At 44.8% G+C, this 27384-nt stretch overlaps 2 protein-coding genes and 1 pseudogene across 4 annotated transcripts; 2 read left to right on the top strand and 1 right to left on the bottom strand.

Moving 5' to 3' along the window:
* Window positions 1-13: 13 nt before the first annotated feature.
* Window positions 14-9014, top strand: LOC115141734 (rab5 GDP/GTP exchange factor-like). Of its 3 annotated transcripts, none has more exons than XM_029680889.2 (9): window positions 14-112; window positions 1159-1361; window positions 1678-1853; window positions 5706-5875; window positions 6123-6204; window positions 6397-6529; window positions 6611-6726; window positions 6860-7116; window positions 7246-9014. In XM_029680889.2, exons 2-9 carry the CDS (start codon window positions 1183-1185, stop codon window positions 7645-7647), a joined length of 1515 nt encoding a protein of 504 aa, XP_029536749.1. In that variant the 5' UTR covers window positions 14-112; window positions 1159-1182; the 3' UTR covers window positions 7648-9014. The 3 variants fall into 3 exon arrangements, with proteins under 3 accessions (XP_029536749.1, XP_029536748.1, XP_029536750.1); XM_029680888.2 differs by having other exon boundaries at window positions 60-185; XM_029680890.2 differs by having other exon boundaries at window positions 62-185; window positions 6635-6726.
* An 803-nt stretch (window positions 9015-9817) lies between these two features.
* Window positions 9818-20672, top strand: LOC115141733 (high affinity immunoglobulin gamma Fc receptor I-like; annotated as a pseudogene).
* A 30-nt stretch (window positions 20673-20702) lies between these two features.
* Window positions 20703-25494, bottom strand: otol1b (otolin 1b). Its single transcript, XM_065000301.1, is given in 6 exon segments — window positions 20703-22039; window positions 22242-22313; window positions 22429-22518; window positions 22621-22644; window positions 22647-23369; window positions 25388-25494. Coding segments are annotated over 5 exon segments (1455 nt in total). The 5' UTR covers window positions 23020-23369; window positions 25388-25494; the 3' UTR covers window positions 20703-21143.
* Between the last annotated feature and the right edge of the window lie 1890 nt (window positions 25495-27384).

Raw genomic sequence — 27384 nt, 5'->3', positions numbered from 1 at the left:
TAGTGTTGCACAGGACTGTCTGTATACCTGAAATGGTCTCCAGAGCGCGCTATTGGATATCGACTAACGAGGAAGAAGAGTGACTACGTAAACAAACTGGTCTGTCAGACGGGTGGGTAGCAGATGGTGCCAATTGGCTGCATAAAAACCTACATATATCTACACTCAATAATCTTTCTGAAAAGGTAATGAGTCGCAGAATGTTGTTCGCTAACGAAATTGTTTGTCAATTTTGTTGGGTCTGGAATTACTGTCACCCTAGCTAGCTAACGTCAACTGCAAACTAGCTAGCTAGCTAATGTTAGCTTCTAGTAGTGAGCCAAACCCTAGTTCAATGCATCTCTACTCTGCTAAGGACCCAGTGGTCAGGTGTGTCCATTGTAGAATACTTAATTATGGTATTTTTGTAGCTAAGTTTACTGTTAATATTTAGCTACCAGAAGAAGCCTAGCTAGCTTTGTCATGTCATTGTGTCGCGTTTTTCGTGAATTTAGAGCTAGCTAATGTTAGCAAGCTAGTTAGAGTTTAGCTAAGCCCATTACATTGCATTACATCGTAGTAATGTTAGTTATACGAATATTTGGTAGTAAAGTAGCTAACTAGCGTGTCTATAAATCAGGATGGTTAGCTACTAATAACGTTGTAATGTGGCTTCAAACAAAGTCAAGTGTAGGGCAGCTACACTATTGGGATTTGACACAGCTAGAAGGCCATAAACATTTTCACCAGTGTTTGTGGTCATCCATTAAATTCCTCCTGTGTTGATTTTCGTATCATGCATTCCCAATGTGAGTCGGGAGTCAAAATCATCAGGGATAGGCAGATTCTTAGGGGTTCAAACTCTTGTCAGATTTCCAGTGTTGACCTTAATGTTACGGTGGTAAAGGTGTAAACACTGCCATATGAAATCATATTTTGATACGCACAGGAATTCACTAAGATTTTCAGTGTGTGTATTGAAATGTGTCTTTACGCTAGCTACCTCTATTAAACATACATTTTTATCAAATACCTCAACCTGAATGTGGCCCATAGTGTGTAGGCATTCAACTTTGTCAAAGTCCTGATAAATAAAAAATAGCCATCAAGTTTGATGTAGGCCTACTTCTGACTGTGGATCTTTCTACCATTGTCTTGTCATTTTCCTGTTATTCCCAGCCGTATCCACGTTAGCCGTGAGGGATGAGCCACCGGTCGGAACGTCGTGGGATCCATGTGGACCAGTCAGAGCTGCTGTGTACGAAGGGATGTGGTTTCTATGGCAACACGGCCTGGCAGGGCCTCTGCTCCAAGTGCTGGCGGGAGGAGTACCAACAAACCAGACACAAACAGATCCAGGAGGACCATGCACTGGCAGAGAGGTGTGGTTGTCTATCTGAGAACTTGTTTTGCATCAACCCCCAGCTGCTGGGTGGAGGTAGCACTCGATTTTAAATCTAGGAGCCCGGTGGCAAACACTGAATGCCCTGCATAAAATTGAGGGGTGCAGTCGAAAACAAAACAATAACTAAATGCAGCTGTAACTTTTGATCATTGGTCAAAAAAAAAAATGTTTAACAGCCATTTTCACAGAAGCAAATGGAACAGTATCATGATTCTTGACTTTTTGATCTCTTGACAATTTTTTCTGTCTGTCTCTGTGTGTCGGAAGTATTGATCATGTGTTCTGTGTCCCAGGTTACAGAAGGAGGAGGAGGCAGCGTATGCTAACAACCACCAGGGGGCAGCCCAGCCCCAGCCTGCCATCGCACCCTTCAGCAAGTTTGAAGAGAGGAAAACCAAGGAAAAGTCACGTAAAGTCAACACAATGACTAAGTTTTTCACTCCCTCAACAAAGACACCGCCCAAGAAAGGTAGGGTCCAAGTCTTTGAGATAGGGTTTATAGTGTTTTCTCTACCATTACTTGAGGTATGAGCAGATCCAAACCAAAACTACCTTCCCTCTGCATAATATTGGTGTACAGTTCCTCTTTCCCCGCTCTTTCAGAATTCTGCTCCACTAACACTCTCTCCCCCCAGTCACTGTGGAGGAGGACACATGGGGCATCCAGCTAGAATTCCTTAGATTTTCAACCTCTCCCTGACTCAGTCTAATACCTACAGTGCCTTCAGAAAGGATTCATACCCTTTGACTTATTCCACATTTTGCTGTGTTACAGCCTGAATTCAACATTTATTAAATATGTTTTTTCTTACCCATCTACACACAATACCCCATAATGATAAAGTGAAAAACATATTTTCAAAGTATTGATAATGAAATAGAGAAGTATCTCATTTACATAAGTATTCACACCCCTGAGTCAATACATTTTAGAATCACCTTTGGCAGCGATTACAGAGACTTTCTGGGTAAGTCTCTAAGAGCTTTGCACACCTAGATTGTACAATATTTGCCCATTATTATTTTTTTCAAAGTTCTTCAAGCTCTGTCAAATTGGTTGTTGATCATCGCTAGACAACCATTTTTAAATCTTGCCATAGATTTTCAAGCAGATTTAAGTAGACTATAACTCGACCACTCAGGAACATTCACTGTCTTCTTGGTGTGCATCTCCATTGTAGATTTGTTCTTGTGTTTTAGGTTATTGTCCTGCTGAAAGGTGAATTAATCTCCCAGTGTCTGGTGGAAAGCAGACTGAACCAGGTTTTCCTATAGGATTTTATCTGCGCTTAGCTCCATTCCTTTTCTTTTTTTATTCTGACAACCCAGTCTTTAACGATTACAAGCATACCTATAACATGATGCAGCCACCACTATGCTTAAAAATATGGAGAGTGGTACTCAGTAATGTGTTGCATTGGATTTGCCCCTAACAGTTTTACTTCAGTGCCATGATGCATGTTTTGGAATATTTTTAGTCTGTACAGGCTTCCGTCTTTTCACTCTGTCATTTAGGTTAGTATTGTGGAGTAAGTACAATGTTGTTGAGCCATCTTCAGTTTTCTCCTGTCACAGCATTTAAATGGTGAAATCCCTGAGCGGTTTCCTTTGACTCCGGCAACTGAGGTAGGAAGGACACCTGTATCTTTGTAGTCACTGGGTGTATTGATACACCATCCAAAGTGTAATTAACTTCACAATGTTCAAAGGTATATTCAATGTTTGTTTGTTTTTTACCTATCTACCAGTAGGTGCCTTTGCAAGGCATTGGAAAACCTCCCTGGTCGTTGTGTTTGATTCTGTGTTTGAAATGCATTGCTCGACTGAGTGATCTACAAATAATTGTATGTTTGGGGTAAAATCATCTTAAACACTATTATTGCACACAAAGTGAGTTCATGCAACTTATTATGTGACATGTTAAGCAAATTTCTACTTATTTAAGCTTGGCATAACAAAGGGGTTGAATACTTAATGACTCAAGACATTTCAGCTTTTCATTTGTAATTCATTTGTAAAAAATTCAAAAACATAATTCCACTTTGAAATGATGGGTTATTGTGTGTAGGCCAGTGACAAAAGATTTTACATTCAGGCTGTAACACAACAAAATGTGTAAAAAGTCAAGGGGTGTGAATACTTTCTGAAGGCACTGTACATGTTTCAAGCAAACCACCATTGTCCCTGTGCCCAAGCACGCCAAGGTAACCTGTCTAAATGTATATTGCCCTGTAGATGCGAACGACTCACAATACCATCATTAAACCAGCATTAAGTTGGCAGACGACACAACGGTGGTAGGCCTGATGACTGCTTGGCATCTGACCGCAAAGCGCTACAGAGAGTAGTGCGTACAGCCCAGTACGTCACTTGGGGCCGAGCTCCCTGCCATCTAGGACCTCTATACCAGGCGGTGTCAGAGGAAGGCCCAAAACCTTGTCAGACTCCAGCCACAGGTCCCACAGTTGACCGTGCAAGTCAGAAAAAAACGAGCAATGAGGTCAAAGGAATTGTCTGTACAGCTCCAAGACAGGATTGTGTCGAGGCACAGATCTGGGGAAGGGTACCAAAACATTTCTGCAACGTTGAAGGTGTCCCAGAACACAGTGGCCTCCATCATTCTTACATGGAAGAAGTGTGGAACCACCAAGACTCTTCCTAGAGTTGGCCGCCCAGCCAAACTGGGAAATCGGTGAGAAGGGCCTTGGTCAGGGAGGTGACCAAGAAGCCCTAATGGTCACTCTGACAGAGCTCTATAGTTCCTCTGTGGAGATGGGAGAACCTTCCAGAAGGACAACCGTCTGAATACTTTATACTCTTTTATTCGTTATTCACTGTATTTATTCCTCGTCGCTATTTACATTTTTTTTTTTTTTTTATCATATTTTTTTAACTGCTTTTTTGGAAAAGGACCCGTAAGTAAGCATTTCACTGTTAGTCTACACCTGTTGTCTATGTGACAAATAAAAATTGATTTTAAGACCAAATCCCAAGGCAAACCTAATTACATTCATCTGTGAGGAGATCAAATCACCACGCCTTAACCCTTAGCCTACAATTTCCACGCCTCTGCGGAAATCTAATTAACATACCAAAAAAAATCCCCATCAAAATCCGTCTGTTTTAAGCTAGAGATATATATTGGTGAAAAGGTAGCAGAGCTAGAGCAGTATTTGTCAGACATGAGACATCTTGAAAATTGGTCTTCTCACAAACGTATGTAGCGTAAAAATAAAAAAATCTAATCTCTCAGATATATGGCAGACACTTCAGAATAAACTTCCTTTTGATTTTTTGGGGGGGGACTGTTGTTCCATGTAGTGAATCTGTTACTCAATGTGTTTCTATTGGCTAATAGCAGTAATGTTGAATTTTAAAATAAAAAAGATACCTTTTAAGGGTAAAATCAATACACTAAATAGTTGTTGGTATGACCATCTTAAAACAAGTCTACGTGTTAGTTTAGAACCCTTCCCCCGGCTTAGACTCTAGAGGGTTTTAAAGACAGAACTGTTCAGATAATACAGGACAAGCCATGGTTGATGTAATTCATGTTGAACCATTTATTTGATGCGTAGCAAAAAGTAACTAGCGAAACACAAATTGCAGAAGGATGTTGTGTGAAATCACAACTCTGCAAGCTGTGCTGGTCAAGGATGAGATGAATAGAAAGCCCACCCTTGTTTTTCTGTACTTTATATCAAGCACCTAAGGAATATTGTACATACACAGGTATATCAATCCCTCCATTATAAACTCAGCAAAAAAAGAAACGTCCCTTTTTCAGGACCCTTTCTTTCAAAGATAATTCGTAAAAATCCAAATAACTTCACAAATCTTCATTGTAAAGGGTTTAAACACTGTTTCCCATGCTTGTTCAATGAACCATAAACAATAATTAATGAGCATGCACGTTCTGCACGTCTGGGACCTGTTGGATCGGAGGGTGAGGGCTAGGGCCATTCCCCCCAGAAATGTCCAGGAACTTGCAGGTGCGGGGTAACATCTCGCAGCAAGAACTGGCAAATCTGGTGCAGTCCACAGGGAGGAGATGCACTGCAGTACTTAATGCAGCTGGTGGCCACACCAGATACTGACTGTTACTTTTATTTTGTCCCCCCCACCCCCCCTTTGTTCAGGGACACATTATTCCATTTATGTTAGTCACATGTCTGTGGAACTTGTTCAGTTTATGTCTTGTTGAATCTTGTTATGTTCATACTAATATTTACACATGTTAGGTTTGCTGAAAATAAACGCAGTTGACAGTGAGAGGATGTCTCTTTTTTTCGCTGAGTTTACGTATCCTCCCCCCTCCCAGAATCCGTCCCTGGCGAGGCCCTGTCGACCCCCAGCCCCTCAGTGAGCCGCAAGCCCTTAGAGACGGACCGCACCACACGAGAGTTCATCGACTTCCTCAAGACACTGAAACCTGGCAGGGAGATCTTCAAACAGTGCCGAGCCTTCACAGAGAGCATGGCCTACAAGAGGGTGAGTAGTACACCACAATACCATAAGGGGCTTCTGAATGTGGAGAGCCTGATGGGGGTTACCTCTATTCATTCACCCCTCCGGCTTTTGTTTGGACCATTTCACTTCCTCGTCGTAGAAGAAGGATGACAAAGACAAATGCTGAGGTTACTCTAGAGCATTGAGTGAATAACCAAATGAACTCGCCCTTGAAATGAATGAAAATGTATGACAATCCCTTCATGCTAATAGTGAGCTTGTTCCCCAGGACCTGGGTGCTGATGAGCTGTCTGAGTGTGTTCAAGACTTCTACCAGAACCTTTCAGATCGCCTGCACACACACTTCAAAGGTACACCTTTCCTTTCCTCACCTCTACTACTCTAATACTGGAACATTAAGGATATCTTGAAGTAGGGGCTTGATGATAAAGTTGCTGGTGACAATGAAGAAGGAACACACTTTTCTTTCAGAGAGCTCTCCTATAGGTAGGCCTTGAATGACTCACATTTGCTGTTTTCCCATCTATCCGTGTTGACTCCAGGGTCGTCGGAGCGCGTAGAGAGTGTGATGGACGAGGTAGAGAGGTACATGATGACACGTCTCTACGAGGAGGTCTTCTGTCCTGAGACCACAGACGATGAGAAGAAAGACCTGGCCATTCAAAAGAGAATCAGGTAAAGACATTGAAACAGATATGGTACTGAGTTTAAGTATTAAAGCTGCTGTATGCCTCCTTGTACATCTGTTCACTAAAGTGGGTGGGGGTGGCTGGGTTGCAGGGCCTTGCATTGGGTCACCATTGAGATGCTGTGTGTCCCTGTGGATGAGGAGATTCCAGAGGTGTCTGATAACGTGGTCAAAGCCATCACAGGTCAGACTTACAATGTATTCATTTGTTTTTAGTTTTTTACAAAGAGACACAAACATTGAATGAACATGCATGTGATGTAGAATGTTATCATAGCACATTAACTACCACTCTGTTCCACCCTGACCTCCTGTAGACGTGATCGAGATGGACTCGAAGCGTGTGCCCAGGGACAAGCTGACCTGCATCACGCGCTGCAGTAAGCACATCTTCAATGCCATCAATACCACCAAGAAGGAGGCGGCATCTGCTGATGACTTCCTGCCCACCCTCATCTACATCGTCCTGAAGGCCAACCCTCCGCGACTGCAGTCCAACATCCAGTACATCACCCGCTTCTGTAACCCTAGCCGCCTCATGAGCGGAGAAGACGGATACTACTTTACCAACCTGGTGAGAGGGCTGTGTCGACAAAGCAAACAGACAGACGAGCTGTACCAAACAAACTCAATTTACACATATTAAGAATGTATTTTCTGTATTCCCCTAATTCCCCTCTGTCTCTCTCCTCTCTCTCTGCAGTGCTGTGCGGTGGCCTTCATAGAGAAGCTGGATGGCCAGTCTCTGAACCTGAGCGTTGAGGAGTTTGAGCTCTACATGTCAGGCCAGGCGTCTCCCCAGCGTCCCCAGGCTGCCACCTCCCCCGCCTGTAGTGCTGCTTTCAGCCAGATGAACGAGAGTCTGGACCTATTGACGGGGCTGGGCGTGAGGCAGGAACGCGTCATGGAGGGGGCTCGCCGCCTGGAGAGTGACCTCATCGACTGGAGGGATGGGGTAGAGCACAAAGTGCAGGATGTGATGGAGAGGTTCCCCCTGGAAATGCACCCCACTGCTCCCCCCACCGCCTCTTCTGCCATAGATGCTGACAACGTGGAAAACGACCACCTACCTTCTCCTCTCCAACCCCAGTTGTTTGCCGGCTGACCCCCCCCCCCCCCCCCCCCCTCCCTCTTTGGACTTGTTACTCTCTCTCTCCACCCTGGAAAGTTTCTCCTGTCCTTATGCACATATAGGTTCCTTCTAATGGATCCAAGAAATATAACTCCAACCCTCCCCATTGTATGCACACTTAAAATAGATGCTTGCAGTCGCCTGAACCCCAGTACTCCGAAATAGCCAACTTTCTCGGTCTGTCTTCCCCACTGATTGGTAAGAGGACAAGATGAATTGCAGGCATATTACCTTCATCCATGGTCATGAATGAAAGGAGATGAGGAAAAGAAGCTTTAAGAGTATTGGGGCACAGGTCATTGATCTTTCCCTCCTTTGTCCTCTATATTACTGAATCCAAGTCAGAGTACAGAAGCCCAAGCGAGAGGGATCTGTTGGGGTCACGTGAGTGTATGTGACCACGACCAAATTTCCCCTGAAGATGTCTATAAATAAGTATGTGTGTGTGTGTGTGTAGTTTCATTTCCCTGCCAAACCTGTTCAGTCATGCACTTAGTTTGAGGAAGTTATTTTATTTTTCTATTGTTCAGGCTATAGTCTTCTGAGAGGGGATAATGATCTTTAACCTATTCAAATGGCTAGATTGATACTGTAGCTCAAAGTTTACATTTTGTCTGTAAGAAATACGTGATTTGCAATTCAGAATATAGGAGATACTAACAGTCACTTCTCTCTTGTTTGGCCTTGTTTGACTGCTGAACAGCTGCTTCTTCAGAAGAACAGAGAAAGGGTGCATATTTAGAATGGTTATATCTAAGAAGAGTACTTTTAGTATGTTCTTTATATTATTTTACAGTGGTGTATATTATTTGTACAAATGTATTGGGGGTAAATGTTGCCAAACAGAATAGCCATAACAATGTTGATCTCAGCTCCATGTAGTAACCATTCATTCTGGATCAGATGGATATATAAAGGAAGAGTAGGCATTGAGTTGAATGAGTAGTATCTTTGATACAACAGAAAGGTCCATTTACATACTACCTAATATCTTTTCTGTTCTTTTATCATGTTTCATTTTATTACATTTGTAACTATCAGAACAGTGTACAAATGCTGGCCAAATCCTGGTTGCCAAAATCCAATCAATCCAATTTAAACACTAACTGAAATAACTAGGCATTGGATAGCACGCAGCAATCAATGATCAGGTATTTTTTTAAAGGAATGTTAAAAATATATATATCACACACACACACATCTGTACAACCTTGTAGGTTTGTTTTTGTATGTTGAAGGAGTAACTCAACATTTTCTTGTATTTTAATGTAACTTATTGAGACAGTTTTGTTTTATAGTGTCCATGGGTTTGTGTTGATGAATAAAATAACTCAAAAGCTGTTCTGTGTCTAGAAGGCTTTGTCACCACTGTAACATGACTATCTATGGTAAGTAGAGAAAGCAAAGGTGTGTTTGCAATGCACACACAGTGTACAAAACATTAAGAACCCCTGCTCTTTCCATGACTAAATGACCAGGGGAAAGATGATCCCTTGTTTATGTCACCTGCTAAATCCACTTCAATCAGTGTAGATGAAGGGGACTAGACGGGTTGAATAAAGATGTTTAAGCCTTAAGACATGGATTTTGTGTGTGTGTGTGTGTGTGTGTGTGTGTGTGTGTCAGAGGGTGAATGGGCAAAACAAAAGATTTAAGTGCCTTTGAACTGGGTTTTTCATGCTCAGCAGTTTCCCATGTGTATCCATGGTCCACCACTCAAAGGACATCCAGCCAACTTGACAACTGTGGGAAGCATTGGAGTCAACACGGGCCAGAATCCCTGTGGAACGCTTTCAACACATTGTAGAGTCCGTGCCCTGATGAATTGTCTGTTTTGAGGGCAGAAGGAGGGGCAACACAATATTAGGAAAGTGTTCCTAATGTTTTGTACACAGGCTATATTGATTTGAGTACTGTGACACAGCTTCAAAATGATATACTTGCTGGGCTGGCAAACTTACTGCTGTTTTTTTTTTACATCACACATGAGGTTGCATCCCAGGGCTTTCGTAATTCCCTCCTTCCTAAAAAGAAACTTCCCCAAAGTTATTTGTAATGTCAGGAAGAGCATTATGCAATTATTTCATGAAAAATTAGATGGTATTTTTTGCGATCGAAACTGAAAACTAGTCTCATTTCCCCTGACAATATATAGAGATTGTAGTGTAATCATCCCCATCAGAAGCACAAGCATAACATTCAACATGAAGCTGTTACTGAGCCTCCTTGGTGAGTTCCTTTCAGTCTACTTTAACAGATTACAGACAATTATTTATGTGTATAGATGATCATTGATTGATTGATTGACAGAATGATCACTGGATTTATTTTTGGTTATTTGAATGATTAATGGTTATTTATTGTTTCAGTTGTTTCGACACTACCTAAATGGGCTGTACCACAAGGTATGTGTTAAGTACACTACTCTCTGGCTACATTTACACTTTTTGACCAATTATTGGCAAAAGATCTGATCTGATTGGTGAAAAATACTAAATAGTGGCAAAGGACCCGAATTGGGCTGCCTGTGTAAACGCATCCTCTGAGATTCAAATCCTTCTCTTCAAACCAGTTTTGTCTTGTATAATGGCAACATATGAAATACAGTATGTATTCCCCGAGTGGCGCAGCGGTCTAAGGCACTGCATCTCAGTGCTATAGGCATCACTACAGACCCTGGTTTGATTCCAGGCTGTATCGCATCCGGCCGTGATTGGGAGTCCCATAAGGCGGCACACAATTGGTTTGGCTGGGGTAGGCCGTCATTGTAAATAAGGATTTGTTATTAATTGACTTGCCTAATTAAATAAAGGTTCAATAAAAATACATGTAAATTGTCTATTTTCATGAGTTGAGTTACGTAATAGTTATACACTAATGAACATTAGCTGTCTTTTGTAATGTTAGGTGACCATGTAAATAAGACTTAACTTAACAGAAATTATGCTTAAGTCTCTCTAGTAGGCTGCGTTTACACAGGCTTTTGAGCAATCGGATCAGCTCTGAAAAAGATCTGATGTGAAGAGATCTTATGTGATTGGTCAAAAGACCAATTACTGGGGGGCCTTCCGGGTGGCGCAGTAGTACCATCAGAGACTCTGGGTTCGCGCCCAGGCTCTGTCGTAACCGGCCGTGACCGGGAGGTCCGTGGGGCGACGCACAATTGGCCTAGCGTCGTCCGGGTTAGGGAGGGTTTGGCCGGTAGGGATGTCCTTGTCTCACCGCGCACCAGCGACTCCTGTGGCGGGCCTTAACCAAGGTTGCCAGGTGCACAGTGTTTCCTCTGACACATTGGTGCGGCTGGCTTCCGGGTTGGATGCGCGCTGTTACGGGAGTTGTAGCGATGAGACAAGATAGTAGCTACTAAAAAAATTGGATACCACGAAATTGGGGAGAAATTAAAGACCAATTAGTGGAAAGAAATTTCAGAATTGGGCTGCCTGTGTAAACACAGCCATAGTAATCTACTCAAAATGTCAGAAAGACTTACCTGTCAACATTTCTTCAAGTTCTCCCCATGAGGGCTCCGCTGAAAGCCGTGGCTGAGCTAGTTAATGGGGGACCCCGGATCTTCTCAGGGGAGAGAGTACGTCTGAAGTGCAGTGTTCCTGGGAAAGTGTCGGCCGAGTGGAGGTACCAGTGGTTCAGGGGGGGAGAGCAGCTCCAGGAGTCTGAGTACTTTGTCCTATGGAAGGCCAGGCCACAGCAGAGTGGGAAGTATTACTGCCAGGGCCTGAGAACCACATGGATAAGCACACAACACACCCTCCACAGCCTACCTATAGAAATAGAGGTGGACGGTAAGAGAACCCATATGAATATTGAGCCGTGATGACATCTATACTGAACAAAAATATAAATGCAACATGCAACAATTTCAACAATTTTAATGAGTTACATATAAGAAAATCAGTCAATTTAAATAAATTCATTAGGCCCTAGTCTATGGATTTCACACAACTGAAAGGGGGCGCAGCCATGGGTGGGCCTGGGAGGGCATAGGCCCACCCACTTGGGAGCCAGGCCCACCCAGTGGGGAGCCAGGCACAGGCCCAGCCAATCAGAATGAGTTTTTCCACACAAAAGGTCTTTATTACAGACAGAAATACTCCTCAGTTTCATCATCTGTCTGGTTGGCTGGTCTCAGACGATCCCACAGGTGAGGAAAACAGATGTGGAGGTCCTGGGTTGGCGAGGTCACATGTGGTCTGTGGTTGTAAGGCCTGTTGGACATACTGCCAAATTCTCTAAAACATGAAATTCTCTGGCAACAGCTCTGGTGGACATTCCTGCAGGCAGCATGTCAAAACTGCACATTTTAGGTTGGCCTTTTCTGGTCCCCAGCACAAGGTGCACATGTGTAGTGATTATGCTGATTAATCAGCTTCTTGATATGCCACACCTGTCAGGTAGATGGATTGTTAAAGGAGAAATGCACAACATTTGATATAAATAAGCTTTTTGTGCATATGGAACATTTCTGGAATGTTTTATTTAAGCTCGTGAAACATGGGACCAACACTTTATATGTTGCGTTTATATTTTTGTTCAGTGTAGTTTGGTTGACCTTCTGTTAGCAGTCTGCATTAGACGACTCCTTTCTTGTTGTCACACCAAACATGTGTGACAATAGCAAAAGAAGCAGAAACAGACTAAGTTATACCTGTAGCACACCAGACCATAGAGGGTACCTGTCAACAGGCCAGACAGGGACTACACCATCCCGTTAATTAAAATTACTTACTACTCTTTGCCCAGGTGGGTGGGCCATCCTGCAGGCCCCGCCCCTGCCCATGCTGGTTGGAGAGACAATGACCCTGATGTGTCGTGTCCGTGGAAACCCTAGACTGACTGAGGTCATACTCTACAAGGACGGGGTGGAGCTTCAGAGACAGTCTGGACCAGAGCTGTGTGTCACTAACCTTACCCTGCAACACCACGGATCCTATTGGTGCAGAGCATCCTGGGATGGACGGAGGCAAACCAACTCTGTGATCTCAGTGGCTGCTTCGGTGTCCATCATAGGTGAGGTTGATAGCCAGGTGTGGTTTGTCATTTTGAGTTTGTGTAGGATGAGGAATCAGATTTCAAATTAGATTTGCCCTCATCATTCCATTATCATCACTATGATATCATATTTAAAGGTAATTGAATAGCAGTAGGTATGTGAGAAATACTTTTCAGTATTAATGCTCTGTATTCTCCCCTGTAGAGGTTCTGACAGAACCCATGTTGGAGATTGTGCCCAATGACCCGCTGATCCATAAAGACCGTATGCTCCTGGTGTGTCATGTTCAACTGAACGCCCGTGAGCCCGTTTCACACATCCACTACTACTTCTACCAGGACGGGCTGAGTCTGGGGCTTGCCTCTTCCCAGGACAGAGTCACAGTACTGAGGGACTCAGGCCGGTACTGGTGCAAAGCCAGCATTCCTACTCTGGGGCTGAAGAGGCTCAGCGAGCCCGTACCTTATGGGCGAGTGACAGGTGAACACTCAGAACACACGAGAAACCAGAAAAAAATTGTAGTGATGCAGTCTCTCTTTAGGAGGATTCATAATGCTGACCAGTGGCGTCAGTTCAGCTAAACTTAGGGTATGGCAGGGAGGGGGGGGACAGCTTCTCTCTGAGCAACGCTCCTCATGGTCCTGAAGCCAGCCAACCAACACGCTAAACAGCTGTTGCATTTTAGTTGGGTTTGGAATGATTTTAGTCAATTTTTTGTAGCCTAGTTTAAAATTTTGGGTCTTGAGCTAGGGTATGGCTAGGGTATGGCGCCAAAGGAGATGGCTGCCATTCTACGATTATGCTATTGTGCTATTGTGTATGTTTTTTATGCGTTATTTGTAACTTATTTTGTACAATGTTTCTGCCACCGAAATGATCTTCTAGATATCAGGACAATCAATCTAAAATAAAATAGACTAATTACGATCACGTATATCCTACCAACGGAACATTAATAACTGTAATAGGAAGCTCTTTGCCACCTTCTCCTCCCTCCTGAATCCTCCTCCCCCTCCCCCCCCTCCTCCCTCTCTGCAGATGACTTCGTCAACCATTTTGAAAAGAAGGTCACGACATCCGATCCTCGTTTGCTAAGTCAAACGACACCGCTGGTTCTGCTCACACTGCCCTACCCTGTGCTCTGACCTCTTTCTCCCCTCTCTCTCCAGATGAAATCTCGCGTCTTGTGACGGCCGGCCGCCCAACAACCTGCCCGCTTGACCCTATTCCCTCCTCTCTTCTCCAGACCATTTCCGGAGACCTTCTCCCTTACCTCACCTCGCTCATCAACTCATCCCTGACCGCTGGCTACGTCCCTTCTGTCTTCAAGAGAGCGAGAGTTGCACCCCTTCTGAAAAAACCTACACTCGATCCCTCCGATGTCAACAACTACAGACCAGTATCCCTTCTTTCTTTTCTCTCCAAAACTCTTAAACGTGCCGTCCTTGGCCAGCTCTCCCGCTATCTCTCTCAGAATGACCTTCTTGATCCAAATCAGTCAGGTTTCAAGACTAGTCATTCAACTGAGACTGCTCTTCTCTGTATCACGGAGGCCTTCCGCACTGCTAAAGCTAACTCTCTCTCCTCTGCTCTCATCCTTCTAGACCTATCAGCTGCCTTCGATACTGTGAACCATCAGATCCTCCTCTCCACCCTCTCCGAGTTGGGCATCTCCGGCGCGGCCCACGCTTGGATTGCGTCCTACCTGACAGGTCGCTCCTACCAGGTGGCGTGGCGAGAATCTGTCTCCTCACCACGCGCTCTCACCACTGGCGTCCCCCAGGGCTCTGTTCTAGGCCCTCTCCTATTCTCGCTATACACCAAGTCACTCGCTATACACCACCTCAAGCTGAACCTCGGCAAGACGGAGCTGCTCTTCCTCCCGGGGAAGGACTGCCCGTTCCATGATCTCGCCATCACGGTTGACAACTCCATTGTGTCCTCCTCCCAGAGCGCTAAGAACCTTGGCGTGATCCTCGACAACACCCTGTCGTTCTCAACTAACATCAAGGCGGTGGCCCGTTCTTGTAGGTTCATGCTCTACAACATCCGCAGAGTACGACCCTGCCTCACACAGGAAGCAGCGCAGGTCCTAATCCAGGCACTTGTCATCTCCCGTCTGGATTACTGCAACTCGCTGTTGGCTGGGCTCCCTGCCTGTGCCATTAAACCCCTACAACTCATCCAGAACGCCGCAGCCCGTCTGGTGTTCAACCTTCCCAAGTTCTCTCACGTCACCCCGCTCCTCCGCTCTCTCCACTGGCTTCCAGTTGAAGCTCGCATCCGCTACAAGACCATGGTGCTTGCCTACGGAGCTGTGAGGGGAACGGCACCTCAGTACCTCCAGGCTCTGATCAGGCCCTACACCCAAACAAGGGCACTGCGTTCATCCACCTCTGGCCTGCTCGCCTCCCTACCACTGAGGAAGTACAGTTCCCGCGCAGCCCAGTCAAAACTGTTCGCTGCTCTGGCCCCCCAATGGTGGAACAAACTCCCTCACGACGCCAGGACAGCGGAGTCAATCACCACCTTCCGGAGACACCTGAAACCCCACCTCTTTCAGGAATACCTAGGATAGGATAAAGTAATCCTTCTCACCCCCCTTAAAAGATTTAGATGCACTATTGTAAAGTGGCTGTTCCACTGGATGTCTTAAGGTGAACGCACCAATTTGTAAGTCGCTCTGGATAAGAGCGTCTGCTAAATGACTTAAATGTAAATATAAATGTAATATCTTATGTTTTACCGAGTCGTGGCTGAATGACGACATGAATAACACACAGCTGGTGGGTTTTAAGCTTTTTCAGCAGGATAGAACAGCGGCATCTGGTAAGACAAGGGGTGGGGGTCTATGTATATTTGTAAACAACAGCTGGTGCACGAAATCTAAGGAAGTCTCGAGGTTTTGCTCGCCTGAGATAGAGTATCTCGTGATAAGCTGAAGACCACACTATTTACCAAAAGAGTTTTCATCTGTATTTTTCATATCTGTCTACATACCACCACAAACCAATGCTGGAACTAAGACCGCATTCAATGAGCTGAATATGGCCAAAAGCAAGCAGGAAAACGCTCATCCAGAGGCAACGCTCCTAGTGGCCGGAGACTTTAATGCACGGAAACTCAAATCCGTTTTACCTCATTTCTACCAGCATGTTAAATGTGCAACCAGAGGGAAAAAAAAACTCTAGACCACCTTTATTCCATACACAGAGACGCGTACAAAGCTCTCCCTCGCCCTCCATTTGAGCATAATTCTATCCTTCTGATTCCTGCTTACAAGCAAAAACTAATGAAGGAAGCATCAGTGACTCGGTCAATAAGAAAGTGGTCAGATGAAGCAGATGCTATGCTACAGGAATGTTTTGCTAACACAGACTGAAATATGTTTCGTGATTCTTCCGATTGGCATTGAGGAGTACACAACATCAGATACTGGCTTTATCAATAGGTGCATCGAGGACGTCATCCCCACAGTGACTGTACGTACATACACCAACCAGAATGCCATGGATTACAGGCAACATCCGGACTGAGCTAAAGGGTAGAGCTGCCGCTTTCAAGGTGCGGGACTCTAACCCGGAAGCTTATAAGAAATCCCGCTATACCCTCTGACGAAGCATCAAACAGGTAAAGCGTCTATACAGGACTAAGATTGAATCATACTACACTGGTTCTGATGCTCGTCGAATGTGGCAAGGCTCGCAAACTATTACAGACTACAAAGGGAAGCACAGCCGCAAGCTGCTCAGTGACACGAGCCAACCAGACAAGCTAAATTACTTCTACGCTCGCTTCGATGCAAGCAATACTGAAGCATGCATAAGGGCATCAACTGTTCCAGACGACTGTGTGATCACGCTCTCCGTAGCCGATGTGAGTAAGACCTTTAAACAGGTCAACATTCACAAGGCCGCAGGGCCAGATGGATTACCAGGATGTGTACTCCGAGCATGCGCTGACCAACTGGCAAGTGTCTTCACTGACATTTTCAACCTGTCCCTGACTGAGTCTGTAACCACCATAGTCCCTGTGCCCAAGAACACTAAGGTAACCTGCCTAAATGACTACCGACCTGTAGCACTCATGTCTGTAGCCAAAAGTACTTTGAAAGTCTGGTCATGGCTCACATCAACACCATTATCCCAGAAACCCTAGACCCACTCCAATTTGCATACCGCCCCAACAGATCCACAGATGATGCAATCTCTATTGCACTCAACACTGCCATTTCCCACCTGGACAAAAGGAACACCTATGTGAGAATGCTATTCATAGACTACAGCTCAGCGTTCAACACCATAGTGCCCTCAAAGCTCATCCCTAAGCTAAGGACCCTGGGACTAAACACCACCCTCTGTAACTGGATTCTGGACTTCCTGACGGGCCGCCCCCAGGTGGTAAGGGTAGGTAACAACACATCCGCCATGCTGATCCTTAACATGGGGGCCCCTCGGGGGGGCGTGCTCAGACCCCTCCTGTACTCCCTGTTTACTCATGACTGCATGGCCAGGCACGACTCCAACATGATCATTAAGTTTGCCGATGACACAACAGCGGTAGGCCTGATCACCAACAATGATGAGACAGCCTATAGGGAGGAGGTCAGAGACCTGGCCGTGTGGTGCCAGGACAAGAACCTCTCCCTCAATGTGATCAAGACAAAGGAGATGATTCTGGACTACAGGAAAAGGAGGACCGAGCACGCCCCCATTCTTATCGACGTGGCTGCAGTGGAGCAGGTTGAGAGCTTCAAGTTCCTTGGTGTCCACATCACCAACAAACTACCAACCTCAGGAGACTGAAAAGATTTGGCATGTGTTCTCAGATCCTCAAAAAGTTCTACAGGTCCTGGTTGCATCACTGCCTGGTATGACAACTGCTCTGCCTCCAACCGACAAGGCACTACATTTACATTTACATTTAAGTCATTTAGCAGACGCTCTTATCCAGAGCGACTTACACTACTACAGAGGGTAGTGCATACAGTCCAGTACATCACTGGGGCCAAGCTTCCTGCCATCCAGGACCTCTATACCAGGCGGTGTCAGAGTAAGGCCCTAAAAATTGTCAAAGACTCCAGCCCCCCTAGTCATAGACTGTTCTCTCTGCTACCGCACGGCAAGTGGTACCGGAGCGCCAAGTCCAGGTCCAAAAGGCTTCTTCACTGCTTCTACCTCCAAGCCATATGACTCCTGAACAGCTAATCAAAGGACTACCCAGACCCCTCTTTTACGCTGCTGCTACTCTGTTTATTATCTATGCATAGTCAATGTAACTCTACCTACATGTACATTTTACCTCAATTACCTCGACTAATCGGTCCCCCCGTCACTTTAACTCTACCTACATGTACACTACTGTTCAAAAGTTTGGGGTCACTTAGAAATGTCCTTGTTTTTGAAAGAAAAGCACATTTTTTGTCCATTAAAATAACATCAACTTGATCGGAAATACAGTGTAGACATTGTTAATGTTGTAAATGGCTATTGTAGCTGGAAACTGAAGATTTTTCATGGAATATCTACATAGGCGTACAGAGGCCCATTATCACTAACCATCACTCCTGTGTTCCAATGGCACACTGTGTTAGCACAATTATGTTAGCATAGCTGAAAACTGTTGTTATAATTAAAGAAGAAATAAAACTGGCCTTTTTTAGACTAGCTGAGTATTTGGAGCATCAGCATTTGTGGGTTCGATTAAATCTCAAAATGGCCAGAAACAAATAACTTCCTTCTGCAACTCATCAGTCTATTCTTGTTCTGAGAAATAAAGGCTATTCCATGCGAGAAATTGCCAAGAAACTGAAGATCTCGTACAACGCTGTGTACTACTCCCTTCACAGAACAGCGCAAACTGGCTCTAACCAGAATAAAAAGAGGAGTGGGAGGCCCAGGTGCACAACTGAGCAAGAGGACAAGTACATTAGAGTGTCTAGTTTGAGAAACAGACACCTCACAAGTTCTCAACTGGCAGCTTCATTAAATAGTACCCGCAAAACATCAACAGTGAAGAGGAAACTCAAGGATGCTGGCCTTCTTGGCAGAGTTGCAAAGAAAAAGCCATATCTCAAACTGGCCAATAAAAAGAAAATATTAAGATGGGCAAAAGAACACAGACACTGGACAGAGGATGATTGAAAAAAGTGTTATGGATGGACAAATCTAAGTTTGAGGTGTTCGGATCACAAAGAAGAGCATTCGTGAGGCTCAGAAAAAAATAAAAAGATGCTGGAGGAATGCTTGACGCCATCTGTCAAGCATGGTGGAGGCAATGTGATGGTCTGGGGGTGCTTTGGTGGTGGTAAAGTGGGATATTTGTACAGGGTAAAAGGGATCTTGAAGAAGGAAGGCTATCACTCCATTTTGCAATGCCATGCCATACCCTGTGGACAGCTCTTATTGATTGGAGCCAATTTCCTCCTACAACAGGACAATGACCCAAAGCACATATCTAAAGTATAACTAAAGTATGCAATAACTATTTTGGGAAGAAGCAGTTAGCTGGTATTCTGTCTATAATGGAGTGGCCAGCACAGTCACCTGATCTCAACCTTATTGAGTTGTTGTGGAAGCAGCTTGACCGTATGGTATGTAAGAAGTGCCCATCAAGCCAATCCAACTTGTGGGAGGTGCTTCAGGAAGCATGGGGTGAAATCTCTTCAGATTACCTCAAAAAATTGACGACTAGAATGCCAAAGGTCTGCAAGGCCGTAATTGCTGCAAATTGAGGATTCTTTGACAAAAGCTAAGTCTAACGAGGAAGGACACTATTATTTCAAATAACAATCATTGTTTATAACCTTCTCAGCGTCTTGACTATATTTCCTATTCATTTTGCAACTCATTTCATGTATGTTTTTATGGAAAACAAGAACATTTCTAAGTGACCCCAAACTTGTGAACGGTAGTGTACATATTACTCTCACGTCCTGACCATAGAAAGCCTTTATTTTCTACGGTGGAGTAGGTCAGGGCGTGACTGGGGGAGTGTTCTAGTTTATTATTTATATGTGTAGTCTAGTTTTTGTATTTCTATGTTGGCCTGGTATGGTTCCCAATCAGAGGCAGCTGTCTATCGTTGTCTCTGATTGGGGATCATATTTAGGTAGCCTTTTCCCACCTGTTGTTTGTGGGATCTTGTTTTTCTATTGTTGCTTTTTGAGCCCTACAAGGCTGTACGCTTGTTTGTTTGTTTCTCTTTATTGTTTTGTTGCTGGATCACATTTAAATAAATTATGATGAACCCAAATCACGCTGCGCCTTGGTCTACCCATTTCAACAAGCGTTACAATTACCTCGACTAACAATGCTTTAAGAAGTTAAGAAGAAAAAAAAGTCTTACGTAAATAAAAGTGACAAATAATTAAACAGCAGCAGTAAAATAACAATAGCAAGGCTATATATATCAATGCGCATTGACTCTGTACCCATACCCCATGTATATAGCCTTGCTATTGTTATTTTACTGCTGCCGTTGAATTGTTTGTCACTTTTATTTACGTAACACTTTTTTTTCTTAACTTCTTAAAGCATTGTTAGTTAAGGACTTGTAAGAAAGCATTTCACTGTAAGGTCTGTTGTGTTCGGCTCATGTGACATAATAAAATGTTATGTGCCATACTCTGACATACCCAACTGACACCCCTGATGCTGACTCTGTGTTAACAGGGATACATCAAGGACCAGTTGTCTCACTCCAACCCAGAGCTCCATCTCATCCAGATCCTATGAACGGACCTCCCCAGACCACCACCTCTATCCAGCCTTCTGAGCCCTTTACCTTCCCGATGTATCCGGTGATTCTCCAAACACACTGGCCCCTGGTGTTGGTTCAGATGATGGAACAGTGGTGTGGAAGGACTTCTAAATTCCTTAAGAATTGTTCATTAAAATGTTATTTGTCTTTTAGGTTGTGAATGAAACAATGAATTGTATTTGAACTGTTGATTGTAAGTTCAATGCAAATAAATCCAGTCAAAGTCAAACATTTACATATTGATTTTATTTCAAAAGTGTACAAAAGCTCATTTTCAAAAAGCTCATAATACAGCGATACGATGTACTGATTCCTTAACCTAACCTGGGAAACATTGTGTGATTAGTATTCCTCAAGTAATAAACATGAACTATTCCAGTGCTATCAGTCTTACTTCTTTCATTCTACCAGATTGACAGTCTTGTAAAGATGCCTGTATGTTGATGGGCCTATAGAGGCAGTATGAAGAGAGATGGGGTGAGTGCTGCCAACTCATATAGAGGTGTTTTACAGTCCCTGGTACTGTGGTGGTATAGTGGGCTCCATTGTCATAACTTGTCTGTGTAGAGCAGGAGTACAGAGGGGCTGGTCTGTGGGGTACTGTATGGGTGGTATGGAGGACTGCCAGTAGAGATTGTTTAGGTCCTGTGGAGGTACAGTAGAGTTACAGTGTAGATTGTATTAGATATCAGATCGTTTGTCAGGGCTTGTCAGCGTAGAGCAGAAAGCCAGAGAACGTGCTGTCGTCCTCACTACTGGCATAGACACCGTTCCAGTCCCTCAGTGTCTCCAGCCATACCTGGTCCCCCACCGCCAGCTGCAACAGCACCAGGCTGGACGCTTGGTCGATGTCCTGGCCATAGAGAGAGTCCCGCGTCCGCACCTTCCTCACCCCATTGACTACCAGGGCGGCGCGCAGGGGCTTGTTCCGCACGGTTATGTGGTAGGAGAACACGTAGACCCCCCCGTGGGCACAGGTGAAGCTGTTGGAGGAGGAGTTGTAGTGGTTCTCTCCGTTATAAAAGACCTTGTCGAAGCGGACAGGGAAGCCCGATGGAGGGAAGGACTTGCTGGGAGAAAGGCCCACACTGAAAGCTGAGCGTTTCTGAATCACCCCGTTACCCTTCGCCCCTCTGATCCCCCGAGGGCCCCTGTCCCCTCTCATCCCGGGGGGGCCTCTGTCACCCTTTGGCCCAAACATCCCCCTCCCTCCCTGGGGTCCAGGCAGCCCTCGCACCCCTGGCTCACCTTGAGCCCCTGGGGGTCCTAGATCCCCCTGGTCGCCCGCCACACCAGGGGAGCCCTGCATGCCATCCACCCCAGGAAGACCCACCTGTCCCTGAATACCTGGAGGCCCAGGGTCCCCTCTATCGCCCTTCAGTCCTCTCTCTCCAAATGTCCCACACTCTCCTTTGTCCCCCTTGTCCCCCTTCTGGTCTTGCACTCCAGCCAGCCCTGGGGGTCCTGTTGGGCCTTCTATTCCAGGTTCCCCTCTCTCACCCTTAGTCCCATTTTGGCTTTCACCCTTCTCCCCCTGGTTACCTTTGACACCAGGGGGCCCGCTGTCACCTTTTTCACCTTTGAAGCCAAATCCACCTGCAGGGCACAGAGCACAGTGTAAGTGGACCATTTCAGCATCTAGGCCCAGACAGAATCTATGAGGAAGATATGAATTGATTCTATGTTGATTTAATAATCAGTATATGGAGGCTTGAACAGGTACAGGTAGCCTTGTTTCATGATTTTCTATGTTGTACCGATCACATGCCTATATGTGTTCAAAGGAATTGCTTGTTACCTCTCTCTCCTGGTTTCCCTGGGTTACCTGGAGTTCCTGCCATTCCACGGTATCCTAGGTCACCTTTAACTCCTGGAAAAGGGAGATAGAAAACAAACAACTTTGAATAATCAATAAATCTACTGTTTGCTCACACGGCCAGTAAAGTGTACATATTTCTCATTTTAAAAAATTGTGTTGTGTTCACCTCTGTCTCCTTTTGGCCCCATAGTTCCATTTGAACCAGCCAGTCCAGAAAAGCCTCTGGGTCCTCGCTCCCCCTCTTCTCCAGGTGAACCTGTGAGAAAATTGTTTCATCAAGACATCAAAATCCATGGATCACCACTACAGCATACTGGTATTGTTAAATGTCCCTATGTTGTCATAGTGATTTCAATACCTGGTAGTCCTCTGTCCCCTTTTGGCCCTCGGGGCCCCTCTCTGGTGGACAGCACTCACAAAAATTGAAGTAGCACTCGTTATAATCCATGGTGTAATTATCATGCCCAACACCAGGGGGACCTGTGGTTTCAGTATAGTAATCCTGGTAGGCATCGCTGGGGTAGGTTGTGGTCTCTGTGGTAGCCAGAGGGTAGGGGTCCATGGGATCTGATTTCTCCACTGATTTCAGTGTCTTAGGGATGATGGGGGTTAGGGGCTGCATGGTAATCTGGGGCTGCTCGCGGTAAGGCATGGGCTTCTTGGTGTATTGGTACTTTGGCCGCTGAGTGGTCTTCGTCGATACACTGGTCACTGTGAGTGACAGCACTGCCAAGAGTGCCGAGTGATAGGGGAGCATCCTGATGTTAAAGAAGGATCTAACGAGGGAGAAATTGAGAAATTGTCACTTCTTCTACACTGATGTAGCGTCACTGTATGTAAAAATACTACTTACTACAGCCTCTGCCAAGAGGTCTGGAGCTTTATGGCACAGGATATACTGAGCTTACCCTGCCACTGCATGGTTTTTGGTTCAAACCCAGCTGTGGTTGTTCTTCCTAAATCGCTACACTGCTCTGCATATGGGGAAATTACAATCGAGACTAGAATAGGATTGAGGGGAAACTTTGCTCCAATGACTTTAGTGAGGATCTCAGTAGCAGATTACTCAACTAAAGCCTTTTTCATGAGATGCTCACCTGTTTTGACCTGTAAAAAAAATATTTCAAAACTGATTATATTAGGTGTACATCCCACGTTAATATTTACAGTAGCTCAAAAGTAACGTTATTTCAACTCAGGGCAGTGGAACATTTGAGACCTAACAACAACAATCCTCCATAAAACATCTAGAAAACATCTTATCAACTCTTCAGGTAAATTAAGTTTGACCCCTTTCTTTTTTGCTCTCTTTTCCATCCATCTCTCTGTTGCTTCCTCTGTTGCAGACTGTTCTACTTTACAGTGGAAAGAAGAAGGTATGTGAACCGTTTGGAAATACCTGGATTTCTGCATAAATTGGTCATAAAATGTATCTGATCTTCATCTAGGTCACAACAATAGACAAACACAGTCTGCTTAAACTAATAACACAAACAATATGTTTTCAGGTCTTTATTGGACACACCGTGTAAACATTCAGTGCAGGGTGGGAAAAGTATGTGAACCCTTGATTTAATAACTGGTTGACCCTCCTTCGGCACAATAACCTCAACCAAACTTTTTCTGTTGTTGCGGATCAGACCTGCACAATGGTCAGGAGACATTTTGGACCATTCATCTTTACAAAACTGTTTCAGTTCAGCAATATTCTTGGGAAGTCTGGTGTGAAGCGCTCTCTTGAGGTCATGTCACAGCATCTCAATCGGGTTGAGGTCAGGACTGGGCCACTCCAGAAGGCATGTTTTCTTCTGTTGAAGCCATTCTCTTGATTTACTTCTGTGTTTTTGGTCGTTGTCCTGTTGCATCACCCAACTTCTGTTGAGCTTCAATTGGCGGACAGATAGCCTTACATTCTCCTGAAAAATGTCTTGGTCGACAGAAAAATGAATTCCCAAGTCTATGATAGCAAGCTGTCCAGGCCCTGAGGCAGCAAAGCAGCCCCAAACCATGACGCTCCTTCCACTATACTTTACAGTTGGGATGAGGTTTTGATGTTGGTGTGCCTTTTTTCTCCACAGATAATGTTGTGTGTTCCTTCCAAACAACTCAACTTTAGTTTCATCTGTCCACAGAATATTTAGCCAGAAGCGCTGTGGAACATCCAGGTGCACTTTTGCAAACTTCAGACGTGCAGCAATGTTTTCTTTGGACAGCAGTGGCTTCTTCCGGGTTGTCCTCCCATGAACACCATTCTTGTTTAGTGTTTTAGGTATCGTAGACTCGCCAACAGAGATGTTAGTATGTTCCAGAGATTTCTGTAAGTCTTTAGCTGACACTCTAGGATTCTTCTTAACCTCATTGAACATTCTGCACTGTGCTATTGCAGTCATCTTTGCAGGACGGCCACTCGTAGGGAGAGTAGCAACAGTGCTGAACTTTCTCCATTTATAAGCAAATTGTCTTACCGTGGACTAATGAACATCAAGGCTTTTAGAGATACTTTTGTAACCCTTTCCAGCTTTATGCAAGTCAACCATTCTTAATCTTAGGTCTTCTGAGATCTCTTTTTTGTTTGAGGCATTGGTTCACATCAAGCAATTCTTCTTGTGTTTTTTTTTATAGGGCAGGGCAGCTCTAAAGAAACATCTCCAATCTCGTCTCATTGGTTGGACTCCAGGTTAGCTGACTCCTGACTCCAATTAGCTTCAGGAGATGTCATTAGCCTCGGTGTTCACATCATTTAAACATTCACAGTGTCGGTTGGGAAAAGTATGTACTCAATATAAACAATAAAAAATACAATCATTTGTGTGTTATTAGTTTAATCACACTATGTTTGTCTATTGTTGTGAATTAGATGAGGATCAGATCAAATTTGTTGACCAATTTATGCAGAAATCCAGGTAAATCCCGGAGGGTTCACCTACTTTTTCATGCCACTATATATGAACCACTCAATATTTCACTTTCACAGCACAGCCAGACATACCTTCATCACAAAGATGTTGATTGACCTATCAACCTATCACCTCCCAATGGTTTGTCAAACAAAAAGGCCAAACAAAACAGAAACCGCTTATGGAACAGAGCTCAGTATAAAGCAATAAATCCAAATGGACACTTACCTAATTACGACGGGCCCGTCTAATCATTGATCCCCAGTCTAACAGTACCATGGAGACTGCAGCAGCAGCAACACTGGACCTCTTGATATCTCTTTAAGGCTTTGATGATGGACATCCCCACCAATGAGGAGCAGAGCTGTGAGCCCAGGGGGAGGTTTGAAACCCAACGACATGCTAATCTAGCTGAGCCTGGAGCTGGACCAAGCAGAACCACTGCACCGCACCGTGGCCCACTCTCTGTACCCGTTGTGTAAAATGTGCTTTTGTGACACTGGATACAGTGCCTGTGAGAAGCACTACCCCGGTGTGGGCCGGGCGAGGGGAGAGGGGCGACGGGTCACCTGATATAAGAGAAATTCCTCTAGCAGCCACCCTGCTGCCCCACTCTTACTGGGAGACAAAAGCCAAGCTGGGAGGTTTCCAGTGGCCCCATAGTGGGGTTCATACACGTCAGTCTTACTACAGGTGGAGGGAATGCAGCACAATACAAGAAGGTACATTTCCCCTGGCCATATTGGTCAAGTCCTTGTGAGCTTGTGGAAAGGAGTATAGACGTGATAGTGATTACAGTTGTAAAATCATTAGCTACAGGTGCCCCACTCGCCCGCCTACTGAGCCCAAATCCTCTCTCTATATCTACCGCAGGACAAGGATCTGTATCATTACTATCTACTTGGTGATTGTCCAAGAAAAGCTTTAGTCTAAAGAGCACTGATAATCTCACTGTCTCACTCAGCAGTTACTAAACCTGAGCTGTCGTCAAAGGAAACTGCTTATCTTTCTAACCCTCTCTACAGGTGAACACACAGCCACACTGCACAGTCAGTGGGACCAACTATCCACACAGCCATGGAAAGACACGGTATAATTGACCATGTACATACATTTATGGTATAGTAAGAGAAAAGGTTTACATCTCCTCAGGATATGGGTTAGGGTTCAATTTCACACTTCTCTTGTTAGAAGAATGGTCCTCCTTTCCATAAATGATATGAAACTCAATCTCACAGGGGTAACAGGACAGCTTATGGCTGATACAAATGAAACTACTACCACCAGAGGTCATGGTTCAGTAGTTAAAGACCTCCACCTGAGGGATCTATGACCAGCCAAAAACATTTGCAGAAAGAGGGGAAATGAAAGAGGGAAATAGAGAGGGGAGATGAGGTGGAGGGAGAGGAATCGAGAGAGGGGGGTTGATTCCAGGTGTAGTGAGAAAGAACTTTGTGTGTACTTACATATTCATGTTATTGAGTATATACGACTGTGCTTTGACCTCCCACAAAGACACACATTTGCATATATACAATTTTCACCTGTTTCTTATTCTTTCTTTCTCCATCTTTCTCCTTCTTGCATTCTCTTATTAGCCCTCTCCTGCCCCCTGCTCTCCCTCAGTCTCTCTCTCCCTTTGCTGTGGTCTGTCCCTGAGATGGCCCGTTGAGGTTGCACCCCTCAGTCTCACTCCTCTATTCAGTCCACACAACAGAACCGGTCAGTTTACTGGCCTCGTCACAGGGAGCCAAGAGCCGCTCACCTGCCCACTCACTTAACACTGGCACTGCCCGTGACCCCAGGCGCTCCCACAGTACAGCACCATGGAGAAAAACATATACAGCCAAGAGTTAGGCAGCAGCAGTGAAGCAGGGACAGAGGCAGGATGACTTGCATGGATACTTTACATGAACTAAGACTCTAAATGGAAAGAAGATCTCCAAGTGTCAGTATAGAGGATGTAGGAGTGCAGGTGGGAAGATGTGTGAGGTATACGTGTGTGAGTGTGTGTGCGTGTGTGAAAGACCAGACAGTTGTTTGCCTCCCGGGTGAACATTTCCTTTTAGCCCTAGTGAGAAGGATGACAGTTGTTTGCCTCCTGGGTGAACATCTCCTTTCAGCCCTAGTGAGAAGGATGACAGTTGTTTGCCTCCTGGGTGAACATTTCCTTTTAGCCCTAGTGAGAAGGATGACAGTTGTTTGCCTCCTAGGTGAACATCTCC

Source organism: Oncorhynchus nerka, linkage group LG14, assembly GCF_034236695.1.
Source record: "Oncorhynchus nerka isolate Pitt River linkage group LG14, Oner_Uvic_2.0, whole genome shotgun sequence".
Lineage (NCBI taxonomy): Eukaryota > Metazoa > Chordata > Actinopteri > Salmoniformes > Salmonidae > Oncorhynchus > Oncorhynchus nerka.
The sequence above is the reverse complement of the archived record's forward strand: the minus strand, read 5'-3'. Positions and strand labels throughout refer to the sequence as shown.

Bases quoted from the DNA above. Each gene is read 5' to 3' on its own strand.
- LOC115141734 (XM_029680889.2), top strand. From the start codon at position 1,183: ATGAGCCACCGGTCGGAACGTCGTGGGATCCATGTGGACCAGTCAGAG. The intron at 1,362-1,677 runs GTGTGGTTGTCT...TCTGTGTCCCAG, and splicing joins GACCATGCACTGGCAGAGAG to GTTACAGAAGGAGGAGGAGG. The intron at 1,854-5,705 runs GTAGGGTCCAAG...CCCCCCTCCCAG, and splicing joins AAAGACACCGCCCAAGAAAG to AATCCGTCCCTGGCGAGGCC.